This window comes from Episyrphus balteatus, chromosome 4 (genome assembly GCF_945859705.1).
Source record: "Episyrphus balteatus chromosome 4, idEpiBalt1.1, whole genome shotgun sequence".
Classification (NCBI taxonomy): Eukaryota; Metazoa; Arthropoda; class Insecta; order Diptera; family Syrphidae; genus Episyrphus; species Episyrphus balteatus.
This window is the reverse complement of record NC_079137.1, coordinates 67047232-67066638: the sequence shown is the minus strand read 5'-3', so window position 1 is coordinate 67066638 and position 19407 is coordinate 67047232. Positions and strand designations below refer to the sequence as shown.

Genomic DNA, 19407 nt, shown 5'->3' with positions numbered 1-19407 from the left:
TATGACCACTAGAAAATCAAGTTAACTATGTCGCAACGAAATCAATATATTGAATAGTGTTGACCAGGCCAGCAGGAAGTTGAATATCTTCTTTTACTTCTTTTTTGTACACATGACAATAGTGTATAAGAAAAGTAAAGGAATTTTCTTTTAGTTACGAAAAGGTCTTCGCCGGGTTATATTCTTTTGGATTACTTGTGTGTAAAACGATTGTTTAATTTTCGTTTCATTTGAATTAACAGAAAAATGTGCGGAACCTATTCGGTAAATTCTATTTAAAAATATTGAATATTGTTCTATAAAAAATATTAAGAGCACAAAAATGAAATTGTTTATTATCTTAAATTTGCATATTCTTACCCTAATTTAAAATATAGTCAAATATTTAAGACTATGTACTATGTAAATATACAAAAATTAGCCCGAAAATGAGGCATTATTAATTTCTCGATTGAATGGAAGTGTTATTTGTTCAATATTTAAAAACAAAAAGGCCAACGGCCGTGAGTGAAACGTGATACTAGCACGCTATTAACCAAAATTCTGAGACTTATTCAAGGATTGTGACAAAAAAAAAAATACATCGAAATGTTTTCCTTTTTTGAAAATTGGATGTGTAAAACGTAATTCAAGCTACTTTTGGAAAATAGATTATTTGAATTAATATAAAAAAAGACCCACGTTCTTGAAAGATTAGAAAGATTAGAGAATAGTCTACGTAATTTTCTGAACCGAAATTTAGCAGTTCGAGTAAAATGAGTTAGGGAGAAATTCTGTGGACTAACTTTTTGTCAACTTTTCAATTAGATTGGGTATGTCGTATGTTGAAAACATTTTTTTAACAGCTAACAAATAAAAGGCCCGTAACTTGACAGACAAACTTTTCAATCCCTAACTTTCCTGAACCTTTTCTCAATGCCATCATATATGTTTTGTTGTTTAGGCCAATGAGCCCAGCAAAAGTTAAATTTTTCAAACATAAACAAAAAAATCGACTGGAAATCAAAAGAGAGAAAAAAATGAAAAGCTTGATGATTTTTTATGAAATTCTGAAAATTGGTTTTTGTTTATTATATCTTGCTTAGAAAGGATACATCCCATTTTTTTATTTTTTTGGAGAACGACTTTAACGATTTTCACTTGAACTTTAATATAAAAAAATTTAGTGTTAGTTTTTGAATAAAGGTATCTTTTGACGAATTTTATTTTAGAAAATCTTATCTTTATACCTATACGATAGAAACACTTTTTTAACTTCTGACTTTCACCCAAATTACTAACTTGATTTCAAATGACCCAAATGACTATTTTAACAGATTTTTTCATTCATAAGCTTTTATAACTTTAAAATAAATCAAAAACAAATTTAAAAAAAAAAATTAAAAGCTATTTTTTAGATGTTGATAAATAATTACTATAAAATCTATGGAGTTTGGTATTAACAACATAAGTCCAAAATCGTCGTTTGAGATAAATGCATTTTAAAGTTAGAAAAATTCTTTTAAATCCAGTTTTATTTAATACAAATATATTGGAACTAGTTTACTTAGAGTTATGCTGTTAAGACCAAACGAAAACAGATTTTTTTTTAAGGGGGGAAATCCCTCTGGAAGACAGCTTTTTTAATATTTTTTTTTTTTTGGAAAACCGAAAGCATTTGTTGAAATTTGGAAAAGTATATGATATTATTGACATTATGAAGTATTGATACAATTTTTTTGAAGTAAGAAAAAAACAAAATGGCGGCTCTAGAGCTCTTTGAAGTTGACGCCTCGCGTTTGCGCCGTGCAATGCAATGGTCCAGAAAACTATTTATGATCAAAAAAGAAATTTTTTTTCAAATAAAATATATTTATACGCATTGCATGAACCTAAATTTAGTAAAAACAAATCTAAAATAAAAATTAGAGACGAAAAAAACGAAAAAACACAATGTTTTTTTATAAAGAAATAGTTTAAAAAAAATATTTATTATAAATATTGTATTCAACTTTTAGGTTCATGCAATGGCCAATTATTTAACTAGTAATTTGCCTTTTATTTCAAGTCGATAGCTTCATTAGTTTTTGAGTTACGTTGCACGGCGCGGAAAAAAACACTTTTCAAGAAAAATGCGTTTAAAGTTTACGTTTTCGTACTGTGGTAGGTTCGGAGCGCATGGGATTCAGGACTATCTAGGGACTTTTGAGGCTTCATTTTAGGCTAAGACCACTGAAAATAGTTTCTTCGGTTGATAAATGAATTTATTAGACAAAAAAAAAAAAAATAATTCTGAAATAAAAAATTTCAGAGAGATTTCCCCCCTTAAATAGTTCTGCATACTTTATTCATTTTGTTCCCATGGTATGAAAAGATTAACTAGTGGACAAAAGGACATCTCCTTTTGCAAGAGACAAGGCCTTAGCTCTCAAGAGCCATTTTGGGACGACTTCTTTACAGAAATGTGGGTTCGGTATATTGATATTGAATCACTGATTATTTTGAAGAGCTTGATGCAAAAATTTGTATCCACAGTATTTATAAACTTACTTAACAGTGTTAAAAATGCATAAGGCTTGAGAGAGAATATATTATTAGGCAAAAATATTAATATATTATATTTCCTTCCCCTTCCCTGCATTTCTCGCATTTTTTAATCGAAATACGACAATATGAGTGTTTCCGAAATCGTTCGACTCGCGAGTCCTAATAGAGCCCATAAATAAAAAAAAAAAAAACAAAATCTATCTCCTTCGTCAAGTGCTCAATACATAATTTGTACCTTTCTTCAAAAATATCAGGAAGTGAAGAAAGTATGAAATTTCAACAAAAACCTATAACACCCCATATACTTAAAATAAAGTGCACGACGGGGTCGCACGTACTTGCTCTTGTAGTTCGAAGTATACTTATCTTAAATATCTATTGGATATTTAAGATTTTGTTTAGTGTCGAGAAAAAAAAATCAAAAAAAAAATCAAAAAACAAAAGATAAAAAAATTAAATTTTTAAAATTTTCTTTTCAAAATCTTTTTTAATTTTTTTTTTTAATTTTACACTTCAAAATGATGTCGGTAAATTTTGAATAAAATTGACCTATGCTTTGATGAAATATATGAACTTAAAAAATAGGTACATTTTTGGAAAACGGCAACGCCATGTTTCCGTTCCCCGAATTTTTTGATAAAAAATGCAGTTTTGTTGGAATCAATAATTCTATTACGTACATCAAATTTAATCAAAATCGTTAGAGCCGTTTTCGAGAATATTTTAATACCTCGAAAACGTTATATTGGAGTTAAAAAGGAGATATAAAAAAATTAAAAAAAACTCCTCTAGAGAATTACGTAAAAATCATCTGTACCAAGTTTCAAGCAAATCCATCCATTTAGGCCCTAGCTCGATGTACAGATGGACGTTCCTCTCCATCATCGTAATGTTGGTTTGGATTAAAACCTCGAATTTTTTTTCTACACGAAACCAACACTTGCCCTATAGAGCAAGTAAAAACAAACGTATACCAAAATAACTACGAAACGACACAAGAAGTTGCAATTCCCTAGCAACACGTGTACAAACCAAAATGTCTATAATAGGGTCGATACTTTTATTCAAGCAGTAAATTTATTATAACAAAACATCACGTGTGAAAGGAAGACACACTTATAATGAAGCCGGTAGTTATAGAAGCAAACAAACCAAAGCTTTTAGGCAAAACTAAAAAACCCCCCCATTTGAACCCCCAAATGTTTTGTATTCTGAATTTAGTCTTCAACAACTACCTTGACCGCAATAACACCTTTTTGTGTCTCTTTAGAAGAAAAAAGTCTTCACTTTGGATTGTGTGGTGATATTAAGAAAAATGAAAAGTCGTTTCTTTGTAAAAATAATTCTTGAATTGCATGCTGTTGGTCAAAATGTCTTTAATTATAGAAATACATTTTTTGAAAATTGAATTATCAATTATTTTTTAGATAACATGTCCTGGAGTTTGGCTTTGTACAAATGGCTATATGGAAGCAACAATAAAAACTTTAGGATACTTTTTTAAAACCGGTGCTATGGAACCTAAATTTCCAGCTTTGTGTCATGACCAATTTTTAATGGAAGGTTATTTTAAATCTATTAAATGTATATCAGAATTGGAACAAGTTTTAGCAGCTGAAAGTATAGAAATAACTTTGTGGCAGAATGGACGTAGATTGGCATATTATATTGGTCAGTTGGCTGATGTAATGCATCCACCAATGCCAAAAATATCATGCTTCCATAATGTTAATGTTCAAATACTCATGAATACGTCACAAGCATTTCCGGTAAATTTAAATACAAATCTGTTGAATTGATTTAATAAAAAATTTGCTAATTTTTCAGGGAATTATTGCTCCGAAATTGGAAATCTCAGCTAGAGCTGTGATTCAAGATAGAAAATGTTCGAAAGATACATGTAGTATGACAGGCAGCTCGAGTCATTCAGTTTTGATACCGAATTTACAAAAATCTTCAGCGGGAAAAGATACACCACATTGCAATGATGAAATTTCAAAAAACCTTGACCATCGAAGACAACAACCAGTTTGTCATTCAAAAGTTTATGGGTAAGTATTGAATTTATAGAGTAAAGCTTAACTTTTGAAAATTGTTTGTTTAATATTTTGTAGATCACAAGTAGGAAAACCAACTTCAGGGAACACACTTTTAGCTGCAAGTATTGGTCAAACAAATGATCGTTGTTTATCGAGTAAAGATTCAATATTTTCTCGGAATGAATCAAGGCTACAATCGAGAAGAATATCATCGTGTTCGAGGTGAGATGGTTTTAAATTATAACAATAACAAAAATTATGTAAAAAATTATGTAAATTACTCACTTTGGATTGCACTTAATAAGTTTCTGTTATACATATAGGAAAGATTAACTCTTCTCAGCCTTTCTATAATATGAGATCAATGTACTTAGGCGCTTTCTTTTTTTCCTCTCTTTGGGTTTGGGAATTCAGAGTTGCTTTCTCCTTTTGAGCATGAAGATCTTGAAATCTGTTTTTAGAGATTCTTATCCACCGCATCGACTTTTACAACATTTCTATATTAATTTGCGCACTTTTCATTGCGAATCATAATGCTGCTGCCTTAAGTGAGTAGTTAAAAGGTAGTACAAGTAGTGAGTCATTACTTACTTACCTAATTATTTGGCGGGCAGTCCGGGATGCATCTCGGCCCTAACAACGAAACTTTCTAGCGAGCTTAGTCCCTAGCTATCTGTTAGGGTAGGTTGTACGAAGTGATAACTTGACAAATACAATAATCTCACTCGGATCTCATTGAATCCATTGTGCAACACAGGGATTTTTTTTAATAGAGTTTCTGCATACCCTCCTGGCTTAAGCCAAGAGTACCCATCTTCACAGTGCTTGTAAGATTGGGCTCTATTTAAATCCCTAGCCCTAGATTAAGCTAAAGAAAAAAACGAAGATTATTAGTTATATAACTATCTATACAGTTGAACTTCCTACTTCCAAGATTCCATCCGAGATGTATTCCGGTAGCTTTTCATTGCGCATTTTTAAAATAAAAATCATTGCATCATAAATCAGCTTTTGTTTAACACTCATCCAATTCAAAAACTCAAGGATTATGTTGTCAAGGACTTTGGCCAGTTCATCTGCCCTTTCAGGTCTCTAATTTCATCACGACATCGATCAACCAGTTTGAAATTCGTGACAATTGAAGAAATGGCTTTGATTGCCGCCTGGTTGTCTATAAAGATATCAATATTCTTGTCATTCAATTCACATGTGGAGATATTTTGCGGCTTCACAAACTGCAAAAACTTCCATTTGAAAGACACTGCTAAAGTCCGGGAGTTTTATTGACCTGTTAGAAGGGTTACCTGAAAAGATACTTGATCCTGCTCGTAGGTTTTTTTTTTAACTCGTCCAAAAATATGATCTTCATTGATGAACCGGTTTGCTTCTCAGAGTTCCCTGAATAGGAAGTCTTTTGAAGCTACTGGGTTAAAATCAGTGTAGTCTGTTTGAATGTTGCCAGTTAAGTTCATTATCTTTTTTTGACCGTATTGGCCTTTCATGGCTGTGCCGATTTCCGTTCGAACTCTATTTTCTTCCGTTTCTAAATTTCGAAAAACGAACGGACCTACAATCCGACAAATTTTTGCCGTTTTCAATCCTAGCAATTTGCTTCCGGAAAATAACATTCTCTAACAAAAAAGCCGAATTGAAATCAGAGCAACCGTTTTCAAACCGTACGGATTCAATTTTCGTGTCCGTTTTCAAATTCGAACGAATATTACAACAGCCGTGTTTGTCATGGTTTTCATGTTGATCCCTTTGTCTACGGCAGACCATCGAACCCACCATGCGTACGTAAATATGAATACGTGAGCATCCAATGAATGGTTTCGGAGCTGAGCCCCATGCCAGTTATATGGAGCGGTTGCCTATTTATTGTGGGAGGGGTTATAATAGTTCAGCTTGGTGAAGGCTAATCTTTCCCTAACCACAAACTATTACATAAATGGCCACTGGTCCTCCTCCCTATTCCATTCTCCTAAGTGTTCATCATCCTCCCACCTTATTTTATTAATTAAGAACCGTGTTTGTTTAAGTTTCTGTTTGTTGGATCATCCATATCTAGGTTCCAAGTCTTAAGAATATATGGGGCTCAAGAAGTACAAGGCGATTCTATCGATTCCATTTAGGGCTTTGTTTTAGTGCCGTTGTTTAGAATGCCTTGGTATGTGAAAACACACCTTTGTTACGACATAAATAGTAGCGATACAAGAATGGATAGCCCTTCTGCTAACAAGAGTTTGGCAATTGCATAATTCTAATATTCATTTTAGTAGTAGCCCCTTTTTCATGCCAAGGCTTTACCAATAAACCATTTGTCGGTTTTATTTCCCAACCCATCTGCGTACCTTTCTACGAGCCAGGACTTTAGAATATGGTCCTCAGTTAAATCCTTAAAAATTAATTTTGAATTTTCTGTATCCGATGTTCAAGTAATATACTTTTTTATCTTTTCAGCTCCAACACAACCAATTCATATGGAATATCATCCGAATCTAGTTTAAGCAAATGTTCACATTCCTTCAGCAATCCATTGGACACCGAAGAACATCAAAGACATTGCAACATCTGTCTATCATACAAAAAAGCCTTTGATCCTTTAGCAACAACCTTCTAACTTTCTTTCTAATATATAAATAATTAAAAAAACCCATACAAAATTGTAAATAAATACATTTAATGAAAGTGTAATTTTATTTTGTCAGAATGAGAATGAAGGAATATATTTCGATTAAATGATTTTTTAAATAAATTCAGCCAGATCCAGCTGGTCAAAGACTTTGCATATAATCAAAATAAATAAATTATATGGCACAGCTTTCTCAACATCTTCAGCTCCAAGTTTATTCCTAAGTCGAATGCAAGTCTTGGCAATGTCACGCAAAATACTATGTACATCTGGTTCCAAAGGCATTCGCAAACAAGCCAAAGACGAATAAATCCAAGCACCCAACCATTGATCTTTTCCACAAAGATCTACATCGACATTATCCTGCCCATCATCATCACTCAACCATTCTGATTCGAATTCTAAAACCTTCTCCAGCAAACGCTGATCAATTCGAAGGATTGTACTGAGCAGAGGAGTGTTTTTGCGACAAAATGCTTCCCATTCGTTTTCGTCATCGGTAAGAGGCAATTGAACAATGTCAGTGGCATTTTCTAATTCAAAATTTTGTAAGTACAGTTAAAATAGTACATAAAATCAAGAAATAAAAAAAAAAATGTAACTCTCATGAAACTTGGCAAAAAGTTAGCTTTTGGGATAAGAACCAAGGACAAAAAAAAGTCTATAAAAAAAATTGGGTGGAAGGGTGTTTTTTCGCTGACAAGAGGAAGGGGTTGAAGGTCAAAAATATGCTGAAAAAAATTGTTTGTCGAATATCATCATATGACACATGTTTTCAAGGTATTTTTTGATGCTGAATCTAATGACATAAAAATAAAGTCAATACGATTGCACTAAGAAAAGTTATTGCCGATTAAAAACAAGGGTGCTTGTTTTTTTGGTTTCAACAGGTAAACAGGGCATTAATGTTTTAGATAAAGCAGGGACAAAGGATTCTTAAAGTTCTTAAAATTATTTTTGATGAAAGGGTGTTTTTTTGTATGGGTTAAGTTGTGTGTGAGAAAGGTGTCATAACAGCTGACATACATTTTGTTATTTTCTGTTATAAGAGCTAAGAATTAATAGAGTCTACAAAATTATCTTGAGTGAAAGGGTGTTTTTTTTTTTAAAGAAATTATTAAATTCGGAATTAGTAGCACAAAAACTGGGACAAAATTGTTACACCAGTGAAAATTGGTACAAATGTTTGATTTATAACAGAAACTAAGAATGTAAGTAGTCTATACAAATATTTTAGGTGAAAGGGTGTTTTTTTGGGAAATAAGGAAAATCCGCGATAAGTCCGATAAAATCAATGGTATAAAAGGTACCCTTACGAAATTTATTAAAAATGTTGTCTTTCTCATGGGAATTACAAATAAAGTAAAACTATAAATTTTTTTCACGTGAAAGGGTGTTTTTTTTTTAGGTTCATAGAAAATGTGGGTATATTGGAAAAGTAAATAATAATAGTGGTACCCTATTGAAATTCAGCAATTATGTAACTTTTGAGATTAGAAACAAGAATCTAAAGTATCTATAAGAATATCATGTTTTTTTTATTGAAAACAAAAATAATAGGCCACCAGTGGCGTAGCTACCACTGTATCAGCTGTATCCATGTAATAGGGCCCCGAAATATAGGGGCCCCCAAAAAATTGAGTATTAAAATTTTTCTGATAATAATTTTTTGTACATGTGTCTTTGGGATATTTTTTTTTTTCGTTGTGTATCAACGAAACTAATTTAAAAATTTAAGTGACATTGTAGAGACCTACGATTATTGGGCTTGAAGTTGAAATTATAAATCCTGTTTCTAAACTATTTCAGCATGAGCAAAAAGACTTAGAGAAAGAAAGCATTTTTTTTTTTGGAAGTGAGACATGTTTTCAAAAATAAAAGCAGGAACATAACATGAGTTGGCAGAAGTTATTAAGTAAGAATTTCAAATCCGAATTACTATTTCCGACTGAATATTTCGATGGGTCAAAATCAACAAGGATTTTACAGCCTTCATGGTATGTTCGACACCTTAGAACCAGATAAACTATTTCCATTTTCAAATGATGTAATAAAACAAGGATCAACAGAAGTGGTAGAAAAAAAACCTGCTGTTTTTAATTTTTTTTTTCAGTAATTGTAGTTTTTACGGTACAAATCCCAATTTTGTAGCTCAACTCTTTTTGAAATATAAAGTTTTATAAATACAAGTTAGCTCAAAAGTAAGCTTTCAAAATACGAAAAAATTAACGCAAAATTAAAATTTTTTTTTGCAGATTTTGAAGTAACCAAAACCGAGATGAATCGCTTACATCCCCGATTTTGTAGAAAGCTAATCGAGTTACAAAATTGAGGTTTTAGCATTTTATCTGGGTCTTCGTAATGACCCTTCGGGGTACCATCAGAACAGCTGGAAGATCATTTTTCAAACCAAAACATTAAAAATATATCTCATAACATCTAGGGGACATTGACGGTTATCGGATTTATCGATTTTATCCATAAAAGCAGAAAATCTTGATCTTGTTTAGCTATGGAAGAATTAATCAGCGAATTTGCCTAAAGACAAGTAAAGTACTACCATTGTATTATGTATATTCCTATAGTACTCTCATCAAGTAGAATTTTCTGTTTTGCAGATCTACCAAAAAATGTCGCTAAGAAATTTTCTTCGATTGATAGTACCTACTATAGAAATATATGTAATACAATGGTACTACTTTGATAAGTTTTGGTGCAATGAAACTTATTGAACTTAGTTAAAAAAAGGCTTTTTCGACTGTGTCCTAGTCTAGAAGATGGAGGGGGTAAAAACGTTGAGTTTGGGATAGAAAGCAAGAATAGAGTTTTCATGAAAAAAAATTAGGTGAAACGTTGTTTTTTTTTTAAGAGACACTAAAATCTGTAATTGGTACCAAAAAGCCAATAACTCGTCTAAGAACTTAAGTCTAAGAACTTAAGTATAAACGTTCAATTTGTCATCGAAACCAAAAATAAAATGAATCATTGGCTTTTTGGGAGCAATTACTGATTTTACTGTCTCTTCGGAAAAAACCCTTCCACCAGAATTGACACAGGGATACAATAGTATTCCGGGGGATTATTTTTCTCTAAGGGATTCGGGTACATATTTATTAAAAGGGATACATTTTTTCCTCAATCATTTTAACTCATTATTAAAATATAATCAAGTAATGTTCTTGAATTTGTTTTCGTTTAGTTATTATACTTAAAAACTGTTTTAAAATACTATTCGGTTCTAATCTGTTAAGAAGTCCGATTTAAACAAGTATTTAGTCAGAAGTTCACATCGTGTGAACTGCCTTTAATTTTTTTCTTGTTACGTTTTTGTTGTGTTCTATGAAATAAAAAAAATTGATAACACTAACATGCAGACTTTTTAGGAAGGGACACATTTATTTTGAAAGGGACTCTTTTCTTTTTTATTTTTGATTTAGGGGACTCAAAAATGATTTTGACTGCGGCAACACTTTTTTTTGTCCTTGTTTCTTATTCCAAAAGCAAACTTTTTGTCAAGTTTAATGAATGTAACAATTTTTTTTAAATGCCTATTTTACCTGTATTATGTTGTTTTCTCATATTTTCGATTTTTTGCATGACACCAATAAAATCTTCAGCTTGAGCGTCTTTCCATTGAACAGTTGGACGCAATGAACTCGGTGAGACATCGCTAACAGAATCCTGTGAGTTTTCGATATTCAATTTAATAAAACAAGGTAATAAACAATTTATCATGATTCACACGTGTAGTAAAACAAAAAACTTACCATTTCATTAATTTCTGGAATAGTAACGGTGTTTGGTTTTGAGTGTTTACCCTGTGGAGCAGGCTTTACTAAAACAGCTGGGCAATGTTTTCGCTCGTAGATAACTTTCATTAGAAATTCTTCACCATTTTGTGGTATTATATCGGGATCGAAATCAGAATCGGGTTGACGAACTTCTAATGCTTTTTGTTGAAATGATTCCAAGTCCATTTTTTGTTTTTTTCTCAATTAAAAAAAAGCTTAAAAAATAAAGAAAATCGGATAAAATATATCGGCACAGACGATAGAGAAATAACAACAAATTCCTATACAACTACACCGACCGACATCTAAAAAATAACTGTCAAATGCAGGTAGAACTGCATTGCCGACTATAGACACTTGATGGATTGGATTAGTAATGCCGTGGAGTATTTTTTTTTGAATAGGAGTTCTGTGTATTAAATAGTACTATATTATGTAGTACTTTTTTGATAGAATATTTTAACGTTCAGTTTTCGAAGTTTTACAAAGCGTTAAATACTTTCCGGCCATTTTAAAAATTCCAAAACCAAAAATTAGTTCCTATTTCGATAATTAGATGGTTTTTTACTTCAGTAAGGAGAAAATATTTAAGAGATGGACCATGAGCGGGCAAATAAATATGAACGAAAAATATATGAACATACAAATCCGTTTCTATATATTGATCCCGATGGTTTAAATTCGTATATTTATAACTATATGGATCATTGGTTATATAATAAAACGCAGCTAATGTACGATCAGTAATGTTAGCGCAAATTGAAAACTTAATTTTTTTACAACGTCCAAAATTAAAAATCTTTAAAGAAAAATTTTGTTGTTTTTGATTACGTAGTTTGGAAAGAAGCTTGATTCGTATTTGTACCATAAACGATAATATTAAAATAATAGCTGTGCTTTTTTGTTTATCTATATAGATTTTGTGCAAAAAAACGACATCGAGATTTTTGAAATCCATGCAAACATTTGGCACCACTGTACATATACTTTGGCAGCTGTCTGTCAAAAATGTTGCTGTTGTTTTTTTTATTTTAACTCCGAAGTGGGAAGGCCATTACATCTATGTTGGATGCAAACAAAAATTTTCATATGGCCATGGCATCCATGTTGGATTCAAAAATTTTTTTTTCACAAAAAACCAAAAATGATCTGTATATTCATAGCTACATTTTAAAGGCAGAACTATAATTGGCGGATGGAGTCGGATGCTAATGTCAATTGTTGTTGTTTTCCATAAGTTTTCATCCGTCGAGTGCGGTTGCGAGCGCACTCGTCGGATGAAAACTTATGGAAAACAACAACAATTGACAGTAGCTTCCGACTCGATCCGCCAATTATAGTTCTGGCTTAAGACCATGACCATTAACACTAGTTGCGTCGTTCTTGTGTTATAAGTGTTTGAAGGTAGCCATATTGAATTTTTTTTCGATTTTTTAAAAATCAAATGTGAAAACTTTTTTATTTTTATTTCTAATTTTTCGAAAAAACTTTGGTAATTTTATATACATATCTGTTCAACAATCTTATCAGGATCCATTTAAGACTTTTATCTGAAAAGTGCATTGCGTATATCTCGAGATATTAACATTTCAATGCAACCATGTCAAACAAATTTTTGATAATTTTTTTCTATGAGAGTTTTTTTCAAACCTCGTTTTCTCCGCTTTTTTTTTTGTTAATATTTTCAGATATTTCTGTATGAACACAACAATTAAACTACCTTGGCACTACTGTTTTTATCGAGAGAAAGTAAAATCTGGATAATTATCTGGATTTTTCAAAAATCTATACAGATAAAGTTTTTGTTGTTTTTAACACGTAAATTGTTTTGATTTCAAAAATCTCGATGTCGTTTTTTGCACAAAATTTATATAGATAAACAAAAAAACACACCTAATATTCACACTTTTTTTAAACAAATTTTATTGTTCCAAAAAATTTTTCTTTTTCTTGATCGGAAAAGTTTTGTTGATGTTTTTTTTTTTTTTCTTTATTGTGGTTACATGTCGAGTAAATACATTTTGTATTCGTTGCGGACGGTTTATCACAAGTCGATTTTAGCCACATATCTAATCTAATGCCTAAAGTGGCAAATATCGAGTAAGATTGCAGGATGACCGATGACGATTATTGTACTTTAGTCATCTGCAGATTACTTTTCCATGAGTTGATTTGGTCGAAAAGCACGAAGAAAATCGATTCCTGAATAGGTCACCATTAAGCCGTAGTTTCTTCTCTACCTTTTAAGCTTAACAGTAATTTATGAGGCTCACAAATTAGATTACTTTGGCAAGTTTTCGAAGATAGCGCTCATAACTTAAAATTAGTGATCGGGGTTACTTAATTTAGTTTTGTGAGCGCTCTTATGTTTCCCTTTATAGCATATGGCAGGGTTGTAAAAATCATTTTCTTTAATTAAAATATATATTTAATGCAAACAAAAAAAGCAGTAAACAAAAATATATGTTGCATTCAAAACATGTTATGGCAAATAAAAAATTTTCTGTACTAAAAAAAAAATCAATGAATAGGTATGTAAATTAAATCTTTTTAGGACCAAAACCAACGGTTTTCTATACCTAACAAGTTTGAAAAATTGTTTTCTGAAAACTCCTTTTTATACAATAAATCAGAAGTCTGTAAAACTCATAAAACGGTGTTTAATTAATTATTATAATTATTAACATTCACTTTTAAAACTCCTTAAAAAATCAGATTATAAATTTTACCTAATTTTTTTCAATATTTTTTTCAAAGCTTTTTCATTAGAATTACTCTTATAGGGTAGGGTTGCCTATTTTCGGCCGTCTCCAGTTTCCGGCCACCTTTCGGAAAATCGTTATAACTATAAGGATTGCATAGAGTTTATTCCAAAATTTTGCTCTTATGCTGTTCTCTTATTTGTTAGAACAGCATACGAACGAAAATTCGGAATAAACCCCTTCGAAATCACTAAATATAACGATTTTTCGAAAGGTGGCCGGAAACTGGAGACGGCCGAAAATAGGCAACTCTACCCTACCATAAGATCAAGCACGTGCGGGATGAGGGTCGAATGGGTCATTCGTTTATTTTTGTTAAATTTCAAATGCTTTTTTTTTTAATATGTAGATATTTTTACATCCCTTAAGTTATTAGTACTTAGTGATTTTTTAATTTTTTTTTAACAATACATGCCAAGAACAAACCAAGTCCGTTTATTATCATTTCATTTATTTTCATACATACAAGTTTCTCTGTGTGATGCAGGCTTTAACTATAGCTCTCATAACTTATCACTGAAAAACTGATGATGCAATGAACTATTTAACAAAGCTAGAAATTATATTGAGGCGTATTCATAGACATTGTTTAAGCTGTTTTTAAGTAAAAGTTAATTTTATCCCATTTTAATTGCACTATGGATAAACTCCAGTTTAAGTTAAACAACAACTATGAATTTGGCCCATTATTATTTATTTGTTGGATAATGTCTATAGTTATTTTTCGACTTTTTTATGCTAAGATTGATTTTGAAAAATCTTACAAATAAATTTAAAGCTCTTATCCAATGCTTTTTGAACTCCACTTTCAGATTTTTAAATAAACTTTTCAGTCGGATTTTATAAAACCCCCAATGAAAATCTGTTTGAAATTGGTCTAAAAAAAAGTAGTTTTTTGCATATTACTTGAGCAAAAGCTCATCTGGCAAGATTTTATATTCTTTAAATTCTTAATCTATAATAAATTAATTAAATTGTTTAAGAATTGCTTCGATTGTTAATTTAAGCTTGTTGCGCTTTTGGTCTTCCATTCCATTAACCCCTGAGCCCTGAATGTGTTTTTTTTTTTCAAGTCAACCTAAGGCATGCAAGCACTTGTGTGGCATCTTAAATGAACTGCATGCTTCTTTATACGTATTCATCTTAACACATACACAACGATTTTTATTTAATGAATGAAATCGGGAACTACACAAATACATGTAATAAGAATAATTTCATTATGTTTTTTTATTAAGTGATTTTTTCATATAAAAATAGATCGGAAATAATATCTAGTCGCATGTGAGATTTCTCAAATAACACGGTGTACCTATAGTAATGTAAGACCGCAAGAGACGTAAAATGATTAAATTTCATAGATACATTATATACAAAATCTTTTAACACACTTCAATAAGCTTACAATTTGCGTATAGTAATTCAAATAAATACTTGTTAGCTTTACATGATTATTAATTGAGCCGTTGTATTTGAAAGTGGTACAAGTCCATGTTTCGAGATATTTAAGGCTTTGCGTTTTAAAGTTTAAAAAAATATATCTAAATGTTAGGGAATTTAGGTAATGCATTTCAGATTACTAAAATGTCAAATATTAAAATTCTATTCAATTTATCAAAATTCTCAAAGAAAGTTAACATAAAAAATAACATAAAAATTAACACGTTTTTTTAATTAAAATTAACATAAAAAGTATAAAAGTCCACATTTTTGGATTTTTTAATAATTTTAATTTTTTTTCCAAAAGTGGACCTATACCACTTTAAAAAAAAAGTTTCAACTACAAATGTGAGGTTGCAGAATTTAGTGCTATAAGGCCGTGTAAGAATTGTGTTAAATATTTAGCCGACGATAAATGTTTGACATTTGTATGTGTCATCTTGGGTAAAATTTAGCTGCGTTAGATAAGAGGCGTTCAGAATAATAATGAGTCAAGTCCACTTATCCACAGATTGCATGTTTTAAGGTCTTAAAATAATGGATCAAGTCCACCTCTCTATGGTTGGATGTTTTAAGGTCTTAAAAGTTAAGGGTTTCGTTATATATCAAGAAGTATTAAAGGAAGAATTTCTGGAGTGCCTGTTGGCCACTTAAATAGAACTAAACTTGTAAGTTGTAATAGGGTGCGAAACTGCAAAATAGATTTCTAATTATAATTTTTTTCAATATTGCTGATGAAAGGACAATGCCTAAAACGAAACCAGCACCGATACGAATGAGACCTATTCTGACTTGAAAGGGCGTAATAGATAACAAATATAAAAAAAAACCATCCCCGGAACTTGCTATGACGATTCTTATTCTCAAGTTATAGTGTTTTTTCAGCCAAAACTTTTTTTCAGCGAAGTCCGATTGTCTTGGGTTTAGTTCCATGAGATGCAGCATAAGCTAATTTTGATTTTTAAATGACATTGTTAGCTTTTGTGTTTGGTTAAAATACACATACTAGACAAAGGGTCCACTAGAATTATGAGGATGTTGGTGATAACAAAAAATGATTGGTATCTTGGATAGTTCTTTGATTTAAATGTACTTACCTATAAGAGTCGAAATTCTTGCAGACCCTGGTGAGGCAACCCTAAATTGAAGTGCACCAACAATGCCGTTTTAAGAATGGTACCTAGAAAAAAACTTTATCACATCATTGATTTTTTTTCCCCAGATACGACAAACTTAAGTTCAAGATGGTTTAATTGTTGCCTTCCTCAAAACAAATTAAGTTAAGCTTTTAATGTTATTTTTGTTTTTAATTTAAAATCTTTAAGCCAAGAAAGATCTAACAGATGGCAACAGTTTTTTTCTAGGTTTTGGATACACTTTGTTTTCCAATAACACCCCCAACTAACAATTTTGCTTCTATAATGCTTTACAGAAGCAACAATTGCATCTGTAAAGCTTTATAGAACCAAAATTGTTTGTCGGGCCCCTAGGGTCTGCAAAAATGTTATATCTTATGCATCCAAATCAAAGACATCTGCATCTTATGAAACTAAAACCAAGACAATCGGGTTTCCTTGAAAAATTTTTGGCTGAAAGAGAACATGTTTACAGCTTGAAAATAAGAATCCTCATAGCAAACTCCGAGGATGATTAAAAAAAAAATTATTATTTAATATCTACTAATAATTCCCTTTAAGGAAATATAAGTCTCATTGTCATTCGTATGGGTGCTGGGTTTTTTCTTCATATATTTTTGGACATTCTCGTTTAGCCAGTTTTTTCAGGTTTTATTCTTTTTTATTTAAAAACTTAAATATATTTGGCAGATATCAAATGTAAACTAAAATTTCGAAGTATAAATATAGAACAATGAACTTTTTACCTTTTGTAAAAAAAATACAACCAACACTTTGTCACATACGCACTCTTCAATACACACATAAATATGTATAGGTACGCAAAATTCGACGTGCCAATTGAGGTCTAAACGTCTCAGATGTGCGATCTTATTATAACTTTTTTTTTTAATCCTTCTATCTCCCTTTTGGACCACAATTTGTATGAAAGTATCAAATAACGGCTGCCGATTGTCAATACACCATCAGAGCCAGACTGTGATCAAATGAATCCATCCATGTATATCGATCACGATCACCTCTCTGTGAGAGTTCATTCGTCATCGACTGAAGTCGTTTTGTGATGTTTTCATTCTGAAAAATCCTGCCAATCGATCAGTCTTATTTCGGATCGTTACCGGTAACGGTTATAAACAATAGATCATGAAAGTTTAGTTATGATTTAAAAAGAAAAAACTTAAGTAAGGAAGCACTTCTTCATCTATATTTGGGATCATTCTGTAACTGTAAACTTTTTTTGTTTAACGAACAAATAATTAAGAAGAATACAAAAGATAGTTACAATTAATGTTGTAAGAGGTAATCGGATACTTATAGAAGCAAACTTGGAAGAGACTTTTTCATCTTTAGAAGCACATATCTAGTGCAATTTTTTTCTTCTTCTTTTTGCGCAACGGTCACTCGGGACAAACGAAATGAGTTTGAAATTTGAAAAATAATATAACCTGTGTGAGTGAACATGAGATGAAACTACGGACTGCTCATCTCTCATCCTATTCTACTTTGGGTGTAACCTTAGATGCGTTACCTAGGAATTACGTTGCGCTTCAGCCGTTACCTGTGTCCGAAAGATCGGATGTACTGATGGACGGACTTATAGTAGACCTTTCTCCAAATAGACCCATCATCGTCATTGAGATCGAGGTGACAATTATTTCATCTTAGAAGAAGACTACATATTTCGACGTAAGCAGCAGTCCAGTAGTTTATATTGTAAGAGACAAAAAAAAGGAGGCCTAAAGAAATCATATGAGGGGTGAAAAGTAGGCAGGTCTTTTGTAAAAGATTCCTCAGCTGTAACTGGTTTTTCACATTTAAGCTCTGCACTGGCATTTCATATCAGCAGTTGGACTCAGTGTGTCAATCAACGATGGATAACGCAAACCTTAACCAAACCACACCTCTGTTAAAGTGATTTTTATTTAAAAAAGTGATTCAAGTGATATAAGGATGCAAAAAAAAGGATATACAAAAAGATTCAAAATAAAGAACTGAGATCGGTTGGTGGATAGACGATTTAAGCTAGTTTCTAGCACCATTCGAAATCAGTGCTTTTGATTGAAGAAAACATCATAAGTTATTGCAAAGTGTTTTTGAAATAAATTTGTCATAAAATAATTTTTCTTAATTTATCTTTTATAAAGTGTGACCACAAAAAAAAATCATTGAGAAACTTTTAAGGTTTCATTCGGTACTATACCTACGTGGTTTTTGTTGACATTTTTTTTGTTTTGTGTTTAATTATTTTACGGAGATCAATTACTGAAAAAAAAAACAGAAACTGGTCATGGGAGTTCAACGTCAGAGAAGCCTGTCAAGTTGTTTTATTTAAACATTAGCTGTAGATAAACAAACTTTAAGTCCTTTTGTATCTGATGCAATCCTATTCAAAATTAAATCGGTTTTGAGAAAAATAAATTTAATGTATCGCCATAAAGGTGGATTTTCATCAAAGGATTTAAAAAAAATCTAAGCCTATGAAATGTTCGAGCTATTGAGCGAAATTTATATGGAAAACGGTTAACTGTGTAACGCAATTTTTTTTAACCTGGCGAACTTGAATATTTTATATTCTTCTTTACTTTGAAATGAATAATATTGAAATTTTCTTTTACCACTTCGGGATAGACTCTTAAAATAGCTAACTTCAAATTTTACTTAACTTTGGCTTAATCTTGTATTTTCAAAACTTTTGAAATTTGATTCTTAGGGCTAATTTGTTCACAGTCGATTATCTTTTAATCCATAGAAAAATCCTTGATTAAAAGGGAATCGAGTGTGAACAAACCGGCCTTTAAACCGATTTCTATGTTGATTATTATATGAAGAACATAATATTCGAGTTAAAATAAACATAAAATTTGTTAAACTTCGGAATCGAGGGAAAGTCGATGAATCTGTAAAACGAGTATTGGGTTGAATTATTAAAAGGTCAAGTTAAAAGAAAGTTAAAAAAAAATTTTGACCGCTATTGATTACAACAATTTTTAAGGACTGTTTCATATTTCTATCGTTAGACAAATCTTGGAAAATCACAGTATAAAAGTGGGTTTGTTTTTACTTCAAGGATAATTAATACGT

The 19407-nt window shown here is 31.3% G+C and overlaps 2 protein-coding genes across 3 annotated transcripts; one reads left to right on the top strand and one right to left on the bottom strand.

Annotated features, from left to right (window-relative positions):
* Nucleotides 1-14: 14 nt before the first annotated feature.
* LOC129919678 (uncharacterized) lies at nucleotides 15-7227 on the top strand. 2 transcript variants are annotated; one of them, XM_056000650.1, is made up of 5 exons: nucleotides 15-264; nucleotides 3954-4295; nucleotides 4354-4577; nucleotides 4641-4787; nucleotides 7026-7226. In XM_056000650.1, the coding sequence occupies exons 1-5, from the start codon at nucleotides 247-249 to the stop codon at nucleotides 7183-7185; spliced, it is 891 nt and encodes a 296-aa protein (XP_055856625.1). In that variant the 5' UTR covers nucleotides 15-246; the 3' UTR covers nucleotides 7186-7226. The 2 variants fall into 2 exon arrangements, with proteins under 2 accessions (XP_055856625.1, XP_055856624.1); XM_056000649.1 differs by lacking the exon at nucleotides 15-264 and adding an exon at nucleotides 3825-3886 and having other exon boundaries at nucleotides 7026-7227.
* Nucleotides 7228-7239: 12 nt separating this feature from the next.
* Nucleotides 7240-11285, bottom strand: LOC129919679 (protein Gemin2). Its single transcript, XM_056000651.1, has 3 exons — nucleotides 10965-11285; nucleotides 10755-10878; nucleotides 7240-7730 (listed from the first exon to the last, which is right to left on the bottom strand). Exons 1-3 carry the CDS (start codon nucleotides 11172-11174, stop codon nucleotides 7312-7314), a joined length of 753 nt encoding a protein of 250 aa, XP_055856626.1. The 5' UTR covers nucleotides 11175-11285; the 3' UTR covers nucleotides 7240-7311.
* Between the last annotated feature and the right edge of the window lie 8122 nt (nucleotides 11286-19407).

Excerpts from the sequence above, each read along its gene's own strand:
- LOC129919678 (XM_056000649.1), top strand. The coding sequence starts at position 3,842 with ATGAAAAGTCGTTTCTTTGTAAAAATAATTCTTGAATTGCATGCT. Across the intron at positions 4,296-4,353 it reads ATACGTCACAAGCATTTCCG|GGAATTATTGCTCCGAAATT; the intron begins GTAAATTTAAAT and ends CTAATTTTTCAG. Across the intron at positions 4,578-4,640 it reads TGTCATTCAAAAGTTTATGG|ATCACAAGTAGGAAAACCAA; the intron begins GTAAGTATTGAA and ends AATATTTTGTAG.
- LOC129919679 (XM_056000651.1), bottom strand. The coding sequence starts at position 11,174 with ATGGACTTGGAATCATTTCAACAAAAAGCATTAGAAGTTCGTCAACCC. Across the intron at positions 10,879-10,964 it reads TTCCAGAAATTAATGAAATG|GATTCTGTTAGCGATGTCTC; the intron begins GTAAGTTTTTTG and ends GAAAACTCACAG. Across the intron at positions 7,731-10,754 it reads GAGAAAACAACATAATACAG|AAAATGCCACTGACATTGTT; the intron begins GTAAAATAGGCA and ends ATTTTGAATTAG.